Genomic DNA, 18,648 nt, shown 5'->3' on the forward strand with positions numbered 1-18,648 from the left:
TAGAGGGTGTTATCCATGGCAATGTTTCCCAGCTGGACTCGCAAATATGCCTGATGTGCGAAGCACAGAAAATTCAGTGAGCATACGAACCTGGGCTTGATCAAGTGTATGATGCTTACTTCTACAACACGAGAAGCAAGAGGATCGGCGTTGGGACGGGCAGCTAGCTCTTGGACGAAGCGCATTGATTCTTCATGGTTATTTGCATTAAACAATGCGATGGCCTGAAAACTTCTCATGAAGCATCGAATATGAGTAAAATATGATCGAGAAAAGCAATTGCATCGTCAATGAATCTCCGTCGGTGGACGTGAATGCGTGGTCGTGAATGCGTGGTCAAATTCTGTCATCGCTTCTCGGATCTGTTGTTTCCCGCAGAGGGCGATGCCCTTAGCTGAATGCTAACAGACTATGTCACGATCAACGTCAAGGGGGACATGATGAAGGGTGCCAGTATACCTTGCTTGCATCATGAAGTGCGCGGTCCCAGTTGAGTCGTCGTGCCATGACGAATGAGCGGTTGGCATAGGAGGTATAGCTGTTAGCATCAACTTCGGTCTCTTGCGTGAGTAATTGTTCGGTGGTAGTCAAGTCTCCCGTGATGCATGCATCATGGATGATCGTGTCGATGGCCGGGATCTGCATGAAGGCAGGGGCATGCTCGACTTATATGTTACATGAGTCAAGATTGAAAGCATGCCTTTAAATCGGAGCATTGAACCTTTGAATCAAAAGACGCGAGATGAGATGATGAAAGGACCAGAGAATCAAAAAGAAGGTACCCTTGCCACCTGTTCTTTGATAGCATCCTTTGGCAAAATATCTTCGGGCACCGCCCACTCTGAGACCCACCCACTGTCCTCTCCACTGAGAATATGCTTCCCATCCATCGAGAAGGTGATGCAGCGCACGGAGTTAGAATGCCTGAATATGATGGTGTTTTCGTCGATCTGACAACGACCAGAGGCGCACTTGATTATCAAGAGACGCGGAAGCAAGGAATGTGCCAGCAGGGTGAATGGCAATGGCATAGATCGACTTAGTATGGCCTGTGCAAGAATCACCGACCTGCTTCCAGGTCGACACATCCCATTCTCATATTGAGTATCGACGAGATTCACGAGAATGAGCATCAAACTTTGTTGTTCCGCGGGGTCACTGCAGGTTCAAATGATGAAGCGACGAGCGAGAGATTGGGCCATGATACCATCAATCAAACACACTCCTGCGTTGCATGCGCATGTAGGTTCTGCCGCCGACAGCCCTACATAGCAATAACAATTCTGCCAAATCGATCAGAATCACATTCATATGTATACGCAGAATATAAAAGCTGGCCGTCGTCCTATAGTGTTCCCCCGTCCTCAGAGATATCATTCGAGATCACCCTCAGAAGATTCCATATCACCTCGCACAGAAAATGCGTTTCTCCTTCCTCGCCGTTGTTGTTGCTTTGACAGCACCTATGTTTGTTAGCGCATGTTCGGATGCGGGCCAATCTTGCGACACAGATGTTGATTGTTGCAAGAAATTGGTTTGTGACACTAAATATGGGGTGAGTATGAGCAGGTCACTGTGCAACCAGGATTCAACCGCATGACTCACCTGCGCGCCTTAGGATCCTGATTTGACCTGCCAGTCCTCGAAGCGGGTTAAAAGAGCCAGCAGCTAGTAATACTACTCGGGCCTCGGGGTCAGTTGTGGGCAAAACTGTAGGCTATGTGTGGACTTTGTGACTATAGATCATCGTGTGCTTACGGAAAGTCTAGGGTACATACTAGTACTATGGGTTACGCCATATTCGTTACTTCGTGAGTAACCCTCGTGTCACGAATAGTAACGGACAGTCACACTGGCCGAGTTTACAGTCCGCTCGGGAAGTTCGAAACTGTATACCTCCACGATATGTACACCCTATTTTGCCTTCAATTTGTATTTTCCAGGATGTTGCCTCGGAACCAGAGGCGATCATTTCTAAGGTGCACTGATGATTTGTGGTTAAGAATGAAGTTGCACAACACTGATCACCTCATGTGGCAAGACACAATTTGCGATGGATGTGATAGTCGAGTGTCTGAACTGCGTGAGGGCGTTGAATGCATTCCCACTCATCATGCAGCACCGAACTCTAGTGTTTATGAACAGCTTGAGCCTGGCAGGATAAACAGACCATAGATGAATGAAAGTAAGTAGCCATTCGTTCTGTTTTCGGAATAGGTACTGAAAGCGTTTTGTGTAAAGCAGACAATCAGATCGAGATTGAAACGCTGGGCCAAGGCATGAATCACACAGAGGATTCGATGGTGGTACTGAATCGTAAGAACGAACTGCGATATATGCAACTTCTACAAAAAGATCATTTGTGCGTGTTTGAAAAGTCAAAACCCATGTGCACCACTCCCCACGGTTGATGCCAGATGAGATAACAGTCACAAGGAGGTCCAACTCAAAAAGACGATAAGACAGGCCATCCGGATCCAGGATATTCGATGTCACTCTGACAAACTTGGATGGCGATCGATTCAGATCAAACATTGCAGGCGTGGTCAACATCAGATGTTATTGAAGGGTTGAAGAATCTGAAGCTTGAATTACTATCAATGTGAAGAATGGGCGGGACGAACGTACCGTCGGGGCCCGGACATACCAACCATCATGTGGCCTTAAGCTTCTCTCTCATGCTAGATCAGTCATAAGATAAACGTCAACGCGCACTGGGCATTATCACCCACCTGACGAAACCCACCCACCATCGCTTGTAACCCCAAAACCACAGAAATCCATGTCATCACTCAAAGTAAGGGAAGGCGAAGCCGATTTTAACGTTCCTGGTGCAGGCAAGCCTTGCAAAACTTGGTACAAGGTGTATGGTACTCTTCCCCACCCACATAACACACCACTTGTAGTACTTCACGGCGGTCCTGGTTCAACCCACGAATACCTCGACATCCTCTCCGAGCTCACACGTCTCTTCGACGTACCCGTTATACTTTATGATCAACTCGGCAATGGACGCTCCACACATCTCCCAGAGAAGAACGGAGACGTGGACTTCTGGACTGTGCAGCTCTTCGTTGACGAGATGCACAACCTCCTGAACCACTTAAACATCCATGACAACTATAACGTACTTGGGCAGAGCTGGGGAGGGATGCTGGCATCAGAGTTTGCAACGCGCCAACCGAAAGGCCTCGGGAAGCTGGTGATCGCTGATTCGCCAGCGAGTATGGCGCTGTGGGTTAAGGCCGCAAATGAGTTGAGGAAGGAGTTGCCGCAGGATGTCCAGGATGCGTTGAATAAGCACGAGGCGGCGGATACAACAACAGATCCGGAGTATATTGCCGCAACGAACGAATTTTACAAGCGGCATTTGTGTAGGCTCGACCCAATGCCTCAGTCCCTGGTGGACGGGCTTGCATGGATGGAAAAGGATCCAACTGTGTACTCGACCATGTAAGTGTTTCGTCCCAATCTGTGTCACGCATCTTCAATCTTCGGGGAACAGGAATGGACCGAATGAATTTTACATCACTGGCTCTCTAAGGACGTGGAACGTGATTGACCGGCTGCACAATATTCAGGCGACGACATTGCTCATCAATGGGAGGTACGATGAAGCACAGGATATAGTTGTAGAGCCCTTCTTTCAGCATATTCCGAAGGTCCGATGGATACAATTTGCGGACTCAGCGCATGTCCCGCAGCTGGAAGAGACGGAAAGGTTTATGCAGGTGGTGTGGGCCTTCTTGCGTGGTTGAAGCGGCTGGAAGTATAGAAGCAGCGTAAAAGAAATGATGATGGGATGCACAGCGTATGGTACAAGTCGATCATGAGTGCAAACTGTAATATTATCCAAACTGCAAATCGATTGCATCAGTTCAGTGTTTGATCTGTCGAGCGCTCACCTTGCCCGCGGATCTCGACTCGATGAACGTATTTTTTCGCATGACACGTGTATCTAGAGGCTGGTACAGAGTCTGCAGAGTCCAGACCATATCATATATATAAACGAGTCTTGTGAATAGTCGTGAGTCTAATTAAAAATGCATGAAGACTCAAGTACTCATCACGTGATACATGTACACGAAACTCATGATCTTTCCTTCCGCACTCCATTTACTCCCTCGTATAAAGACCGCTTCGGTGATCCGAGTAGATGTAACACACGACAGGCCTTCACACGCACCAAATGTATCAACGTGAGTGGAGAACTATGATACGAGTATATTAGTTACCTGCAATTGTTGGTGTGTATGTACGAGTGGGAAACTACCAGTAGTCTAGCATGCTTCAACACTGGGCAGAGGATCGATGCATAATCATGCAACACTCCGAGTCATCTTCTTAGGAAACGACCATGGAGGGAAGCAGATAAGAACGGTATAATCATCCAGCAACCCCCAACCGCTTCAACATCTTATTCACCGCGTCAGGCGACGCATGCACCATATCTGACAATGTCAAGTGAAAAGATGCACACTAGATCACCGTTTTCAACTTCAACCAGCGGGGACGTACAACCCTGTAAGATGAATTGGTCTTCGCGTCAACTCGTGTCCTTTTGGCCTCACCACACCGATTAGGAGGGCAGGCAGATTCCACAAAACGAAAACATTGAATGTATAAAACATGGGAAGGAAGTAATAACGACCAGAGTTGGAGATACGTGAGCAGTGGCAATACGACGTCAGCAACGAGACTTGTATGTCCCGAGGAAAAGAGTTTGGCCTAAGCCTCCTTCGGTACAAATGGCGGCGGAGGGACCGCGTAGTCCAAGTGACCGACAATGGGAAGGTTGCGACCATGCCGGATTCGGCGTTTTACCCAGCACTGAAATACTTCATCACTATCGAAGTAATATTCCGGCGTGTCCATCGCGCTCCCGCTGAACCGGAGGCGAAGGCTCAGCTTGGACGACCATTTACACGTGAACGTAGAGAGGGTGACAGTGGTGGGGACGTACGCAGCCCAGAGGTCATCGGTAGAGGGGATGTAGACTTTGATGACCATCATACCATTCTCGGGTGTCCAGCGCGACTCTTTTGGGCTCCTGGAAAATGGCTGGATCTCGAGAAGGTCTCTGTGCTCTGTCAGTGTTCCAGAGATGATCTGATAGGAAGCTGCTCGGGAGCGACGGTGTTTACCGTGGAAGTGAACGACAGCAGAGGGTACTAGGCATGGGCAAACAGGTGCTGATTTCACAAGGATCGTGTCCAACTGTAAAATAGTTCCTAGTGCGTGGTCATGGTTTTTGCTCGCCTTGCTTGCACAAGTAAACTCGAAGTGCTGGAGTCGAGTGCTATCTTCGATGAACTCTAGAAGAATACTGGAAGCCTGGTTCTCAGTCTCGTCTTCGCTCTCCTTTCTGTATTTCGGAGAATCTTCGTGAGCCACCTGGAAGGCAGGTAGCCGACAAACAGGAGCAGAGAGCGCGTCGGTGTACTTGGCAATATCGACGACATGAACACTGTAACGGCGAGCACCCCGAGGAGAAAGCGATGATCGAGAAGGTGAGGCGCGTGGCCAATATCCATTGGGCAGTTCCAAAAAATCACCCTCGCGAACAGAAGCACCAACAGACGTGATCTTGAAGTTGTAAGTTTTGTTAACGAGCGCGATACTGTTGTCGGAAAGATCCTCGAATGCAATCCTCGGAATGGTCGGTATTGAGAGAATATGAGAATTGTGTTCAGGGTCCAAAAAGTCAGACCCGTAAAATGGCACCATTTCGGGGGTATGCTGGAACTCTCCAATTCCACTTTGAAAGGCAGGATTCGACTTGCTGTGTTCCATTGAAGGCGTAGACTGAGTGAATGTAGTGAGCCACAATTTCAGCAACTCATAAAAGTTGATATACCGCATAAAGATGCTGCACGCTAGATTCCATTAACATTGTGTGGGTTGTGTCGCTGCAAATATTCGAAAACTCCACCCTGGGATGACATGCGACGGGGGACACTTCGACTGAGGAATGAAGTTGATGGGGAGTATGATTTTCGAAATAACAAGGGTCCAAAGCAGCATTGGTAGAAGACACGAGATATGGTGCGGAGATGTCCGTTGCGGGCCGTCCAGCAGTGAGTCTGGCTGGAGCATCAGAATTGTCGACAGCAGGGAGAAGATCACGAAGACCAGACCTCGACATTCGGGCTTTATTCTTTGAGCGGTAAAGGAATCCAATGGCAGAGAACGCAACTACAGAGAAACAGAAGGAGCCACCTTTGAAGTAAACATCTTGTGGGATCTCAGAACCCGGTAGCCCATCTGGGAGGTAGAATGATGCAAGAGTAGATGAAGGAGCGACTGAGGTGAGATGAGCGGAATGTATGTTGCGAACATTCCTGATGGCAGGAGCCATGAGAAGAGAGAAGAAAGGTCACAAATCGTTTGAGAACTGGGAGGGCTCAAGGACAGTGGCTGACATCAAAGCAATCGCATGAGGCTGACAGCTACTCACTGGACATCATTTGTTGCAAGAACCGAGAGTAATTGACAGTGTGCGCGAGGCATGACTCGGAAGGCTTCATGTATACGTCATTGACTCGGAAGGTGATGGCTGTTTCGAAACGCTAGCGGTTGTCAGACATTGCTCCAAGATGCGAAGAAAACAAATCTGCAACACTGCACTGATCCGTAGAACATTACAATGTAAGTACGAGTTCAGCGGTATCGTTCTTGACATGAATGTGGCTGACAGTGTTCATGAAACTGGGTTTTAACTTTTGGGCCTTTGGCGGAGAATCGCGTGCACGTGACAAGCCACGAGTAGAGTTCGGATCTGCTCTTCATCAGTACCAGGCTCCAGCATTAAGCAATTAAGCAATGGCAGCATCAACGGCGCCGACATCTCAAACGCATCCAGCATCGCTACCGCCATCAGTGTTTACTCTTCCCCAAACAGCGCAACTCGAGGCCTTGTACACTATCATCCGCGATAGAACCACAAGTCGAGGAGATTTCTTGTTTTACTCTGACCGGATCATTCGTTTACTTGTTGAAGAAAGTTTAAATCATCTACCTGTGGTCCCAAAGATAGTGCAGACTCCCACGGTATGTCCATTCTTTTTGGATCGCATGGGTTGAGGAAGAAACTGCATCATCTTCCCCCCTATATTGACGTGTTTCTGCTGAAGGGCGCCACGTACCAAGGTGTTGGCTTCGAGGGAAAGATTTGTGGAGTATCAATCCTGCGTGCTGGCGAGGTCTGTTGGTCATCATCGTACGAATAGCACATGACCTGATGGTTAGTAATGCTGAACGTAACAGGCCATGGAAGCTGGTCTTCGAGAAGTATGCCGTAGCGTGCGCATTGGGAAGATTCTGATTCAACGAGTATGATCATGTATCTGCATCATCTGGTCATAAATAACGGCTTTGCAACCAGGATGAGGAGACTGCTCTTCCGAAGCTCTTTTATTCTAAGGTAGACAATGTGCGCTGCGACGAGCATTGCGTTGACTGCTTTGGAACTGCAGCTTCCTGAAGACATCGCATCCCGATACGTACTTCTCCTTGATCCGATGCTAGGTATGCCATATTTTCTTCCGACCCACATATTTTTGATCAACGCTTTAAAGCCACTGGAGGTTCCGCTATGAAGGCAGTTGAGGTTTTGCAGGAACAAGGCGTTCCAGAAGAGCGAATCATATTCATTAACTTGGTTTGTTTTACTACGAGTTCCATCCGAAAGCAAACATTTTATCGCCGTCTAGATTGCGGCACCAGAAGGTTTGAAGAGATTCTGTGGTAGATTCCCATCTTTGCGCGTGGTGAGTAGACATTTGCCAATAATATTTGATCAACTTAGTATATCGTCCAGATCACCGGATGGATTGATCAGTGCCTCAACGAAAAATCCTACATTATTCCAGGTCTGGGTGACTTTGGGGAGCGAAGGTGCGTTCGCTGTGCATGTTAGTCTCATCATCACCTACCATGGATATAGATATTGTGAATGAAGAATCGTACGAGTAGCGTCAATCATGGTACTTTCAGACGACTTTCATGAAACATTGAAGTCCTTTGATCCTTCATGTTTTTCGTCGGTTAACCGCGTGCTTCCTGGCCGAGTATCTTGTTTAGTGTGCTGAATGGTTGAGGTTGTAGGACAGTGATATTGTTAGGCCAGCAATCTATCTACGTACAACAAGTCGTTGATAAATGAACATGTACGTTCGCTGACCAAAATCTACGCTAGTCATCCATCGTGTAAGAGGAGTGCCTGCATACCTCAGTTGGACAAACAAAAGATTACCCAAGGAGTGATGGTATTGACTTGCTCGATGCAGAGGCAACTGCTACTTCCTCGTTCTCTTTACCAGCCTTCTTTCTATGTCTCGCGCTGTCCGGTACCATCAATTTGATCGCATGTGCTTTCGGTGCCGGTCGCCAGAACAATGGCGGGATTTGACGAGGAGTGTCGATTGAAGAAAGATGCCTTCCGTATGCAAGTGGTGTCATTACGTTGGAAGTCATGGGAGACCCGAAGAGTCCAATTGTGCGAGCAGGTGTTTGAGGTGTAGGTATTGCCCGCATGTGATTGAAGAGAGCGGGCGCGTTCTGGATGGATAGAGGAGTATGTTGAATGCCACGACAAAATAGCGATGTGGTCTGAGGCGAAGATTGCGGGAATGCTGACCACGGTATAGACACTCCGTAAGGGGCTGTGGGGCTGGGCGTAGTGGGATCAGGTCTCAGACATGTAGATTGATTCATGTGAGTGCTGCGTGGCGGGGTGCGGGGTAAAACTACAACATCCTCTTCTTTTTGCCCACTTTCTACCGGATTTGCTTGAGTGTTGTTCTCCGACTTCTATATCGACATCAGCGATATCGCCTGTAATCACTGAAGGCAATACTGACCTGGCTACTGATCGCGTGGTCGACCCACTCCTCTATCATTACGACTATACCTTGCAACTCCTTCAATGAGTCAGCAAGACTGGCGATGCCCCTCGAGACGATATGACCGTCGATGCCAAGAGAAATGAGGAAGACGCCCGCCCGTGTGAGCAATGTGGTGATCGCTTTCAGGACATGACTATATGCAGTGACTAGTTTGTTGTTATCCAATAAAGAGGGTGGTTTCATATTAGCTGTGGGTTGTATAGTTCGTGTGTAATCGTAAATGTGGTTGATACCAATCGCGGGCTAGAGCTTATTTACTTATATTGACGCGACAGATCACGTGCATTGATTTTGCTGCGATGGAACCTATACTTGTAATATCATGAACGAATAATAAGATTAAATGAATCAAACCGAGGGGAGACAAACCCATGAACATATGAGCCTCGGATGCCATGGCTTAAAGTTTTGCAAAGCGGATAGTCATTGATAAAGCCCTTACCAACTCGAGCTCAGAAACTTGAACTTTCTTCTAGGCAGTGTCCATATTACAGAATTTCACATGCAGACACTCACTTCTATGTACTAACCTCAGCAATGAACATCTGTCGTGTACCGCAAGACAAATGTCAAGTAACATATAAATGATAAGACACACTTACTGCGCAATCCTGTGAGAAAAATAAAAATAAAACTGGCAACCGCAATATGTCTATAATTCATCCAACAGTGCGAAGCAATTGTTGTGAAGAAGATCTCGAGTCTCCGGCAAGGTAACCAGTAGGACATGAAGACTGATCTACACAGCAGTTTGCGCCTGTTTCGGGTGCACAGACACCCAGTCAAGACAACACAGAGTTACACAAGCCTTGCAGCACATCAGAACTGACTTACAAGTCATCTAAATAGTTATTCTCAGGAATCTGGATGGAAATACCACATTATCACGGATATTCAAAAATTTGTGCTCACTATAAATTCTGGGCACATTGACACATGTCATGCGATAAGACACGATTCTCACAGCACATCAGCAATCAGTAAGAGTATGACCGTCTATCCAATTGCTGTGTTTAGGCTGTGAACACACACTTTGAAGACATTATTTGCTTACTAGAAATTTTCGGGCGTGCCAATGAACAACAAAATTCGCAAGGCAAAGGCAGTGTAAGCCAATATTGGGACTGCAATATTCTGTGAGACCTGCAGTTCAAGGAAGAATGGCAAGCTGCAGAAATACAAGAATCAGTGTACTCATTTACTGATAAACTACCAAAGGTGAGCTATCATGATGTAGAAGGGGGGGAGAAGATGTCCGGACCGTGCGAGCTGCTTGGGTTTGGAACTCCGCTAGGACTACATACTTGACCGCCGGTAATATTAATGATAGGCTTGTGACCAAGTCCGCTTTGCACCTTCCCCTGCTCTTTGAAGATGAGGAAATCATCTATTCTGAATGCTGTTCTTCAGCGCTCGAATCTATTGCAATCCTTAATTATCTTCGTTCATGTTCCAAATTTGGGAGACTAAGCCGAAATAACATATTATGGTCTTGATTTGACGCAGTCGACCTGTTTTCGCACCTTCAGGACCCTGACGTCTGACACTAAATAGGTCAGCACAGAGCGAAAAAGCCGATGCTCAGCAGACCTCGAGCGCTCAAAGAGTGAGGTAAGGGCCTGAAACCTCATTGTCATTGTAGATGTCAGGTGAAGGATAACACTAACTTGATTCTGCCACAGACTGTTGCCGTCTCAAGATTGTTCATTCCTGTCATCGCTTGTGACGTAAAGCACTGTCGATAGCTCCTCAAATGCAATTTATTCAAATCATGGGTTTTTCATTCCGTATCACGATGGGTGTTCGGCTACATTGGTTCTGTCAATGGTGTTTAGTCTGGGAAATCACGCTGTTCTCTGGAACTCCTATAGGACCTCTGCAACAATGACATTTTCACACTGTGGGTACAAAGTCAAGAATGGGGCCTGGTTGCACTCCATACGTGAGACTAGGATACTTAAGCTTCATCAAACCCCACAATAAATGCTCTCCCCCATCCGCACAATCGACCTTGGTGTTCCTCGCGGGCGTCGTCTGACCTTGAGACCCTCGGATACTTGACTTTGAAGTGGTAAAGTGTCTCCGACTTCGATTCCCGCGTTATCACTCATCCAGTCGGCAAGATTATCGACTATCACAAACGTTTTAAACTTCGAATATCGAAGTGGGATGACACTTCACGCATCTTTTCTTGGTTCCTATTCCAGTCGGTAATGGTGCATCGCCCTCTTCCATATCTACTAGGCGAACGGTTAAACGAGCTATCGCATATCTTTCCGCATTTCCTTCATCAGATACACGGTTCGGCTGATGTTCCAACAGATGTTGATAGCGCCCTTGTATGCATTTTAGGCACAAGCGATGTTCGTCTTAGGGGCATGCCCCGCCTCAAATTACAAAACTGGCTTAGCAAGGCACTCGTGAAATTTGTGAGCACGTGAGTTTACCATCGATCTTGTCGGATTGATGAACACCCAGTAGCCTCATACAGGTATCCGCATACGCCGGGATGCCCGCAAGGTTTACCTTTCATTTTTCCGAAGGACTACAGGAGCGTTCCATTGTTCCATTTCTGTGTTCCGCTTCCGAAAGAATTCCCGAAGGTATGGAAGCAGTTCGCATGGGTAATATTGGTTCAAACAAGCTTGAGCAAACACAATGAGAATACATTCAGTATGTAATACGCATTCTTGTAGATCATAGAGCTCTAATGAGACGCGTACTGATTGACTTGTCATGTCCCCGTACTGATGATCGTATCAATCAGCGATTCTGTTCAGCCACGAAGCTTGTCGTGCTCTCTCCGTAAACAATTATAGATGTTGTGTAGGGACGATCTACTTTGATCTGTGGCCCACGAGACTCCACGATGATCATACATCATGCGTGCAGTCTGGCATGCATGACTTCGTAATTGGTAAGATTGTCACAAGCCTGGGGGCTACTTGAAACTTACCATTTCCGCAGCACAGGTGACTTGTCTTATCTAGACTGGGCTCACTTTCTGAGATGGCAGTTGATGGTTGGTTGATTGAGAGGATGGCTTAATAGCGCAACTCATTTCCCACTCTTTCCAGCTCATCAAAATCTTCTTTTGAGACCTAACAAGCTTGAACAGTTCTTGTGCGAACAAATATATTGTATTTGTGTCTGATTGTGTGAGATCTGGAATGTTGTTACATAGCACCTTGTGAAAATTTTCACTTGCATAATACCTATCCCAAACTTAAGTGCGGATACTAAGTGCTCTAACCAAAATTGAATAAGTACTTGTGGATCTTATATCCGGGGTTCATCTGCAGTTACATCCAGTTCCCTCTTCCTCCCACATCGAATTATGTCCGCCGTTCCAGAACTCCCTGTTCGTCGTCGTCGCCACTCTGGATCGACTACAGCACCAGCACCAGTCCGTGCTAGTCTACTCAATGCACGACGAGATGATGAAACTATGATTGTGCCCCCACCACGACCAAAATCTACTCCCGTTGATGAACGGCCTCAGCGACGACGCGGGTCCGGTTCAGCCGAGTCTGATTCGGAAGGCTCCGATAAGGAGACATCCACCATGCAGGTTGATAACGATTCGCCTAGTCAACAAACCCAACAATCTTCATCATCTCCATCACACTCTCAAGAATCTCAAAAACGTGAATCTATCACGCTCAATTTAGAAAATTCTAGCCCAGAGCGTCCCACTCGTCCTCTACCTGCTAAATCCCGGAAAATGGCTGGAAATTCATCCAATCCTATGCCACAACCTGCAAACCCATCCATGCTGCCAATTCAGGCGCACGTACCCCGTGGCGGTGTTACATCGACTCAGAGAAGGTTGTTTGTCATCCTAGAGCAAGCTTGCTTGGAGGCATACAGGGTTTCAAGTGGAGGAAAAGGCAAAGGCGGCAGGGAGGGCGATGTCAAGTACACTCTTCTCAACTGTGACGATCATCAGGGCATCCTCGCAAAAACTGGCAGAGATATCGCGGATGCCCGTCCCGATATTACTCATCAGGTGCGTGGTATCGAAAAAGATATGCGATTCTTTTATACTAAGTTTTTTTTTCTCCTCTTCAGTGCCTGTTGACGCTTTTGGATTCGCCTCTAAACAAGGCGGGTCTGCTGCAGGTGTACATCCACACTACAAAAGGGGTGCTCATCGAGGTTAATCCTCATGTAAGGATTCCTCGTACCTTCAAACGATTCAGCGGGTTAATGGGTAAGTTACGGTTGTTGGTCTTGTTTTCATCACTCATTTTTTTTCTTCAAGTTCAACTTCTTCACAAGTTGTCTATTCGCGGTGTCAATGGCCCAGAGAAGCTGCTCAAGGTAATCAAGGTATGTTCTGAATTCTCTTCGACCTGCAATCATCGTCTGACCTTGTGTTGCAGAACCCCGTGTCTGACCACCTTCCTGTTAACACCATTAAACTCAGTCAGTCAACTCATACTTCGCGTAGATGCTCTCTTATCCCTGATCCCATATTTAGCCCTTTCCGGTGATGCTCCCACTGTCAGACTCTCCCGTTACCTTCCGACTCTTCCGGAAACGCACTCAATTGCTGTCTTTGTGGGCGCAATGGCTCGGGGCCGCGATGACTTTGCCGATCATGTTGTAGACCACAAGATCAGTATCAGTGATTATCCTCTATCCGCGTCCGTTGCTTGCGGCAAAGTGAGTCCTTGCGCCAATACCTTGAACTGGATTCTCATTTCTTGGCAGTTATGTTGTGGTCTAGAAGAGCTCTGGGACATCGTCTGATGTCCTCATCTGCTATACTAAAATCTGAAAAATTATCGATCTGTTGTATCATATTGGCTTTCAGGTTTAGAAAGCATTTCGCTCTTTTCATTTTTTCGCATACTACCTTCTATTGCATTCCTCACACACAAGTAGCATTTCAACCTGCGTTGCTCCGTAAATTTATCCGCTGAGCCGCATCGTGTACTACTAGTAGATGGATTACCCAAGCCCCCTCGCATTAGAACACGACTCAACTCGTGTTTCTGGGCTCTGGAAATAATGATGCGATTCTTGCTAGATTTATGGTATTCTGCCTTTTGTTCCTTGTATGTCATTAAAGCCGTGGAATGTGTAATTGGAACACAGATACCAAATAGTGGAGGCTGTTGCTGTACTGTGATCCTGATTTTTAACTTTCAACGCCTGCACTTAAGCTTCACCCTTGACAATGTCCACACTTGAACAAGCCAGTGCCAGTCCGATGCCAAACGGCATAACTGATCCTAACTTCCGTCCACTGCCAGGGCGGGTTGGAAACCTCACCGTCCCGCAACAACATGCCCTTCAGACCTTGAAGAATCAGCTCCACGATGAAGGCCATTTCGTTGAGGAGAGAATGGACGATCCGATGCTGCTACGGTATGTTCCACTCCTCGATCTGGGAGTCTGTAGATGCACTCTGTGTCGCAGACCCACTGTTCATGTCCGATTGGTCGTACGAGGCGTGTGTACTGACCCAGTCTGCAGATATCTGCGGGCACGCAAATTTGATGTCCCAAAGGCAAAAGCGATGTTACTAGCTGCTGAGCAGTGGAGACAGGATATGAAGGTAGACGACATCGTGCAGTTCGTCGCTTGCCTTTACCTCGTGTGCCGATTCGTCTGATCTCGCCCGCAGGAGCTTTGTCTTCACCGAGAAAGAGCAAGTCGATCAATACTATCCTCAATACTACCATAAAATGGACAAGGTAGCCGTCACAATCCTTCAGATCCGTTCTTTCGCTAAGCGCTGTCTTGCAGGATGGCAGACCGGTCTACATCGAGCGGCTCGGCAAGCTCAATGTCCCAGCACTTTACGGCATCACTACAAAGGAACGGTTGCTCCAGCGTCTCATCCTCGAGTACGAGAGGTTTCTCACAGATCGTCTCCCGGCATGCTCTGCAGCTGTTGGTCACCCCGTCGAGACGGTCTGCACCATCCTTGATCTGAAAGGCGTTTCCCTCTCTTCCTTTTACCAAGTCAGAGACTACGTAAACGAGGCTTCAAAGATCGGACAGGACCGATATCCGGAATGCATGGGCAAATTTTACATCATCAATGCGCCGTGGGGCTTCTCTACCGTGTGGTCGTTGATCAAACCTTGGCTGGATGAAGTGACTGTATCGAAGATAGAGATTCTTGGGAGTTCATACCAACAGAAGTTATTACAGGAAATCCGTGCAGAGGATCTTCCTGCAGATCTGGGTGGCAAGTGCAGATGTGCAGGCGGGTGCTCGCTGAGCGACGCAGGACCATGGAACCCGAATGAGAAGACAGGGAATGGTGTTGCTTAGAGATAGATATCCTACGAGCGAGCTGGTGGGCATGCTCTGGCGGTAGTCATCTACGTATACAACGTACTTAATGGATTGTCGTTTTAGCATTCAATGAGTCTCATTCATTTGACAGTAGACAAAAAGTCAGGGGTAAGTACATAGACATTAGGGCTGGCGAGGCAAATATCAGTCGGCGTACGTGACCGCTGGAGAGATGTATTAACGGGCTTATGGGGCGAAAGATGAAGGAGGTTACGGAGCGACCATTACTATTTTACAGAAGTCTGTCCCTTCAACTGGGGAGCCGACTTTGTGCCTAAAGAAAATTCAATGAGTAGGGCACGACTGGATGGAATGTCTTTTTACTTGTGTTTGATGTGCTGCTTGACACCGTCCAATATGAAACACCGTTGTGAGCGATTGCAGTGTATGCAGCGATAATCATTATTCGGGGGTTGGGGTTTAGTCGGGAGTCGGAATTTAGTCGAGGGCCGGGGCAGCTGAGGGGAAATGAAGAACTTCATTCCTGGTGGCGGCTCGACAGGGGCCATGTCATAACTAAAGTCGACTCCTTGTTTCGGAACGGTGGTTCCATGCCTACCAGGTGTCAGTAAAGTGAGTGTAACAGAAGAAGTGATGGTATACCATCGTATATGATCAATGACAGTAGCCTTGTTAACTGGTTTTCCGTTATGCCTATCGCACTGGTTACAGTACCACACTGGATCAGTAGCTTTAGGATATTCGGGAGCACGTGAGCCTCGGATCACTTGAAGTTGCGCAGCACTCAAGAGCTCCCAGCGAGGTTCTCTGTGCGATTGCTCGACGCAATGGATGACCTAGAATGCAACATAATTGAGCAAGTTGTCAAAAGACAAACACAGGAACGAACACTCCGACGCCAGTCCATCGCCATCCGGTAAGATCCCCCGTTTTCTTGCTTGGGTGGACAGTTGGAGCAAAAAAAGAGATGCTGGAGTTGATCCATGGTAGTTGCAGCCGTAGTTTTGACATCAAGGCCAACTAAACGTAACAAAGAGCGAGCGGCAAGAATACCAGATTGAGAGATCGAAAATGTGCAAGCTACTTTCATCGTCGACCATGCGCGATATGTGTGGCATTTATGATACTGAACTTTATCCCATGTGATCAGAGGCAGAGAGCGTGAGGCAGCGCATTGGAAAATGGAAGTGGCTAATTGCAGTATGATTTCTTCGGGGGTGTTGATACCCTGATTTTGTAGCGCCAGGGTATCTTGCGATATACCGGAAAAAGAGCCAAGACTTTGGATCAGTGCCAGCTTCGTTTGATGGACATACCCAGTGCAAAATTCGGGGAATTTGTCGGCAAAAGCATGACAAGCACTGATATCGCTTTCTGGTTTCATAGCAGGCGGACCGTTGATAAAGTCCCCGACATCACAGCGCTCCAAAAAGAATTCAAAAGGGGGTGCGGGTCCCCTTTGCAACTGCCGCACGTAGTTGTCAAACATATCTTCCAGATGCCCCTTTCGGGAACACGATGCATTCCTTTGATCCTGGAGAACGCCACTGTTCCTTCAATTCAGAAAGATTGCGCTCGATTCTTGGGAGTAAACGTTTCCACCCTGTAAACTGATGCAATAAGGGGATAATTCATTGCAATGATGGTAGAAGCACTGACGTGCATCGGTAAGTTCCTTATCGATGGCATAATCACGATTATGTAACATGCGCGCCACATCGTTGGTATCGTGGCCCAGGCGAGTTAATCTAGTTTTAATCCTGGGAGGATATCAAAACGTGATGAGATGACGAGGCAATGAAATATACTCACAACTCTTTATTTTGCTTGCGAAGCTCAGTGACCGTCAATTGACGATGTTCGCGGTCCCTATTGACCCAAGCATCGCAGACCGTAACATGCTTCGAGGGTGTCAGATCTAAGAAAACCATTTGCAGAAATCTTACATTGAAAACAGAATGAACATATCTCTTGCGAGATTGCTTGAAGTCTTCCAGCCTTTTCTTGGCACCTGGCTTGAACATGTGCACATCCTTCTGATACATCCCCAACTGAGCTGCTACTTTCAGTATGTCGTCCGACCAAAAAAACTTGCTGCCACTGGCATGACCATGAGCCCATCCACCGACTACTCAGGATGATCAGATACCAACAAGTCATAGTAGAAGTGTACCCACTGTTAGTGAACGGTGTTAAATCCATGATGATCGGATCGAGGCTCGGAAATGTTGATGAAAAGTTGGGCTTATAGACCAGGCTTGACGAATCGTTGGGTACATGTGGGCATAGTCATAAAGTAATGCTCACTTTTTCTTGAGGCACGAGGTACATGCTCTGCGTCTGATACCGAAGTCTACCCTCATAATTCCCTTGGTGCCACACACCTAAGGTGGTTGTCATGAAAGTGCAAAATGTGAAAACGGAAAGTATACATACATAACACTGAGAACCACCAAATAACAGGTTGGCCCATTCGACCTCAGACATGCCAGGCATGCAGTTGGGAACACCGCCACGCTTGACGCGGGCAGCTTTCCAGACTGAGACTGCATTATTAGATAAGAGAACCTTCCGGAAAGCTTTGGTCGTGCGTGACAGATGCAAAAGGTCTGTCGGTTCCAAAAGGCCAAAAATCTGATGGAGAGTGCAGGTTAGACAACACGTGAGGTTCATACTCATCAACTGACCTCGAAAAGAATGTCAATCGGCATAGTGACGATGAGACTAAGGGTTTTCTTCTTTCTGCCAGAGCCATTTGTTGCTAGTACCACACCGGTGTTGAGTGCTTTCAAGTTAGCTACCCTAGCGCGCTTTTTTGCGGGTTGTTTTTCTGAAGTAAAAGTCAGCATTGAATATCAAGCTACGCTTGAAATTGCATTTACTATGATGTGTCTTTCCGCCATATTCACTACCGCTTGATTCACTGAATGTCTCCTCCAGGCTGCTATACCCGCTACTACCGGCACTGTCTTCTGACTCTTCCAGGTCCGTTAAAGGGGACTCGTAGCCACCGGCCATGTCATGATCGCCGTCTAGAGACGTCGAGTCGTTGTCCGAGTCAAAGATGGGCGTTAAGGGGACATAGACACTACGCAAACCCATGACGTGGTGAACTGGCACTGTAGACTGGGAGTCTGTAGAGCAGCGTAAAGCGAAACTGAAAGATTTATATATCAATATTTTATTAATATTGATCCGAATTTAAACTTCAGACGTTCAACCACTGATCGATCCGATCCCGAAGGTGACGAGATAGATCACAAAGGTCTACCATATCAAACAAACAAGTACAATATAATATAGTGTAAGTGGAGACTGACGATAGCGTGTGCCAGCACATCAAAGTTGGTGATGGATGCTCACAGTCCTTTGCATGAATTTTAGACAGACCAATGCAAAAATGTAACGTACGGCAATACATTAATGCCTGTACTACGATATATAAGGTTTGGTCTGGACTCTGCTC

At 47.2% G+C, this 18,648-nt stretch overlaps 7 protein-coding genes across 7 annotated transcripts; 4 read left to right on the forward strand and 3 right to left on the reverse strand.

Annotated features, from left to right (window-relative positions):
• The first annotated feature begins 2,689 nt into the window (after positions 1–2,689).
• Positions 2,690–4,018, forward strand: F5147DRAFT_429246 (Alpha/Beta hydrolase protein). Its single transcript, XM_041429796.1, has 2 exons — positions 2,690–3,453; positions 3,506–4,018. Exons 1-2 carry the CDS (start codon positions 2,783–2,785, stop codon positions 3,756–3,758), a joined length of 924 nt encoding a protein of 307 aa, XP_041296563.1. The 5' UTR covers positions 2,690–2,782; the 3' UTR covers positions 3,759–4,018.
• Positions 4,019–4,596: 578 nt separating this feature from the next.
• F5147DRAFT_834467 (uncharacterized protein) lies at positions 4,597–6,162 on the reverse strand. Its single transcript, XM_041443911.1, has 3 exons — positions 6,138–6,162; positions 5,858–6,083; positions 4,597–5,805 (listed from the first exon to the last, which is right to left on the reverse strand). The coding sequence occupies exons 1-3, from the start codon at positions 6,143–6,145 to the stop codon at positions 4,729–4,731; spliced, it is 1,311 nt and encodes a 436-aa protein (XP_041296564.1). The 5' UTR covers positions 6,146–6,162; the 3' UTR covers positions 4,597–4,728.
• Positions 6,163–6,770: 608 nt separating this feature from the next.
• On the forward strand, positions 6,771–8,104 carry F5147DRAFT_429384 (PRTase-like protein). Its single transcript, XM_041429797.1, has 9 exons — positions 6,771–7,050; positions 7,134–7,202; positions 7,267–7,332; positions 7,385–7,423; positions 7,476–7,527; positions 7,578–7,660; positions 7,713–7,769; positions 7,820–7,896; positions 7,946–8,104. Exons 1-9 carry the CDS (start codon positions 6,823–6,825, stop codon positions 7,956–7,958), a joined length of 684 nt encoding a protein of 227 aa, XP_041296565.1. The 5' UTR covers positions 6,771–6,822; the 3' UTR covers positions 7,959–8,104.
• Positions 8,105–8,250: 146 nt separating this feature from the next.
• F5147DRAFT_769935 (uncharacterized protein) lies at positions 8,251–9,089 on the reverse strand (the record flags this gene model as incomplete). The annotated part of the gene is made up of 2 exons (XM_041441096.1): positions 8,251–8,811; positions 8,862–9,089. The coding sequence occupies 2 exons, from the start codon at positions 9,087–9,089 to the stop codon at positions 8,251–8,253; spliced, it is 789 nt and encodes a 262-aa protein (XP_041296566.1).
• Positions 9,090–12,116: 3,027 nt separating this feature from the next.
• Positions 12,117–14,031, forward strand: F5147DRAFT_677450 (Alpha/beta knot methyltransferase). The gene is made up of 6 exons (XM_041436119.1): positions 12,117–12,915; positions 12,978–13,119; positions 13,171–13,238; positions 13,292–13,334; positions 13,390–13,574; positions 13,623–14,031. The coding sequence occupies exons 1-6, from the start codon at positions 12,244–12,246 to the stop codon at positions 13,659–13,661; spliced, it is 1,149 nt and encodes a 382-aa protein (XP_041296567.1). The 5' UTR covers positions 12,117–12,243; the 3' UTR covers positions 13,662–14,031.
• On the forward strand, positions 14,032–15,279 carry F5147DRAFT_677452 (CRAL-TRIO domain-containing protein). The gene is made up of 4 exons (XM_041436120.1): positions 14,032–14,282; positions 14,391–14,489; positions 14,542–14,611; positions 14,664–15,279. The coding sequence occupies exons 1-4, from the start codon at positions 14,092–14,094 to the stop codon at positions 15,195–15,197; spliced, it is 894 nt and encodes a 297-aa protein (XP_041296568.1). The 5' UTR covers positions 14,032–14,091; the 3' UTR covers positions 15,198–15,279.
• F5147DRAFT_677454 (uncharacterized protein) lies at positions 15,280–18,357 on the reverse strand. Its single transcript, XM_041436121.1, is given in 14 exon segments — positions 15,280–15,495; positions 15,546–15,776; positions 15,825–16,018; positions 16,072–16,673; positions 16,726–16,785; positions 16,842–16,942; positions 16,995–17,083; positions 17,129–17,310; positions 17,360–17,439; positions 17,490–17,566; positions 17,619–17,816; positions 17,870–18,012; positions 18,065–18,312; positions 18,325–18,357. The coding sequence occupies 13 exon segments, from the start codon at positions 18,282–18,284 to the stop codon at positions 15,432–15,434; spliced, it is 2,241 nt and encodes a 746-aa protein (XP_041296569.1). The 5' UTR covers positions 18,285–18,312; positions 18,325–18,357; the 3' UTR covers positions 15,280–15,431.
• Positions 18,358–18,648: the final 291 nt, after the last annotated feature.

Source organism: Suillus discolor, assembly GCF_016758755.1.
Source record: "Suillus discolor strain FC423 chromosome Unknown F5147scaffold_9, whole genome shotgun sequence".
Lineage (NCBI taxonomy): Eukaryota > Fungi > Basidiomycota > Agaricomycetes > Boletales > Suillaceae > Suillus > Suillus discolor.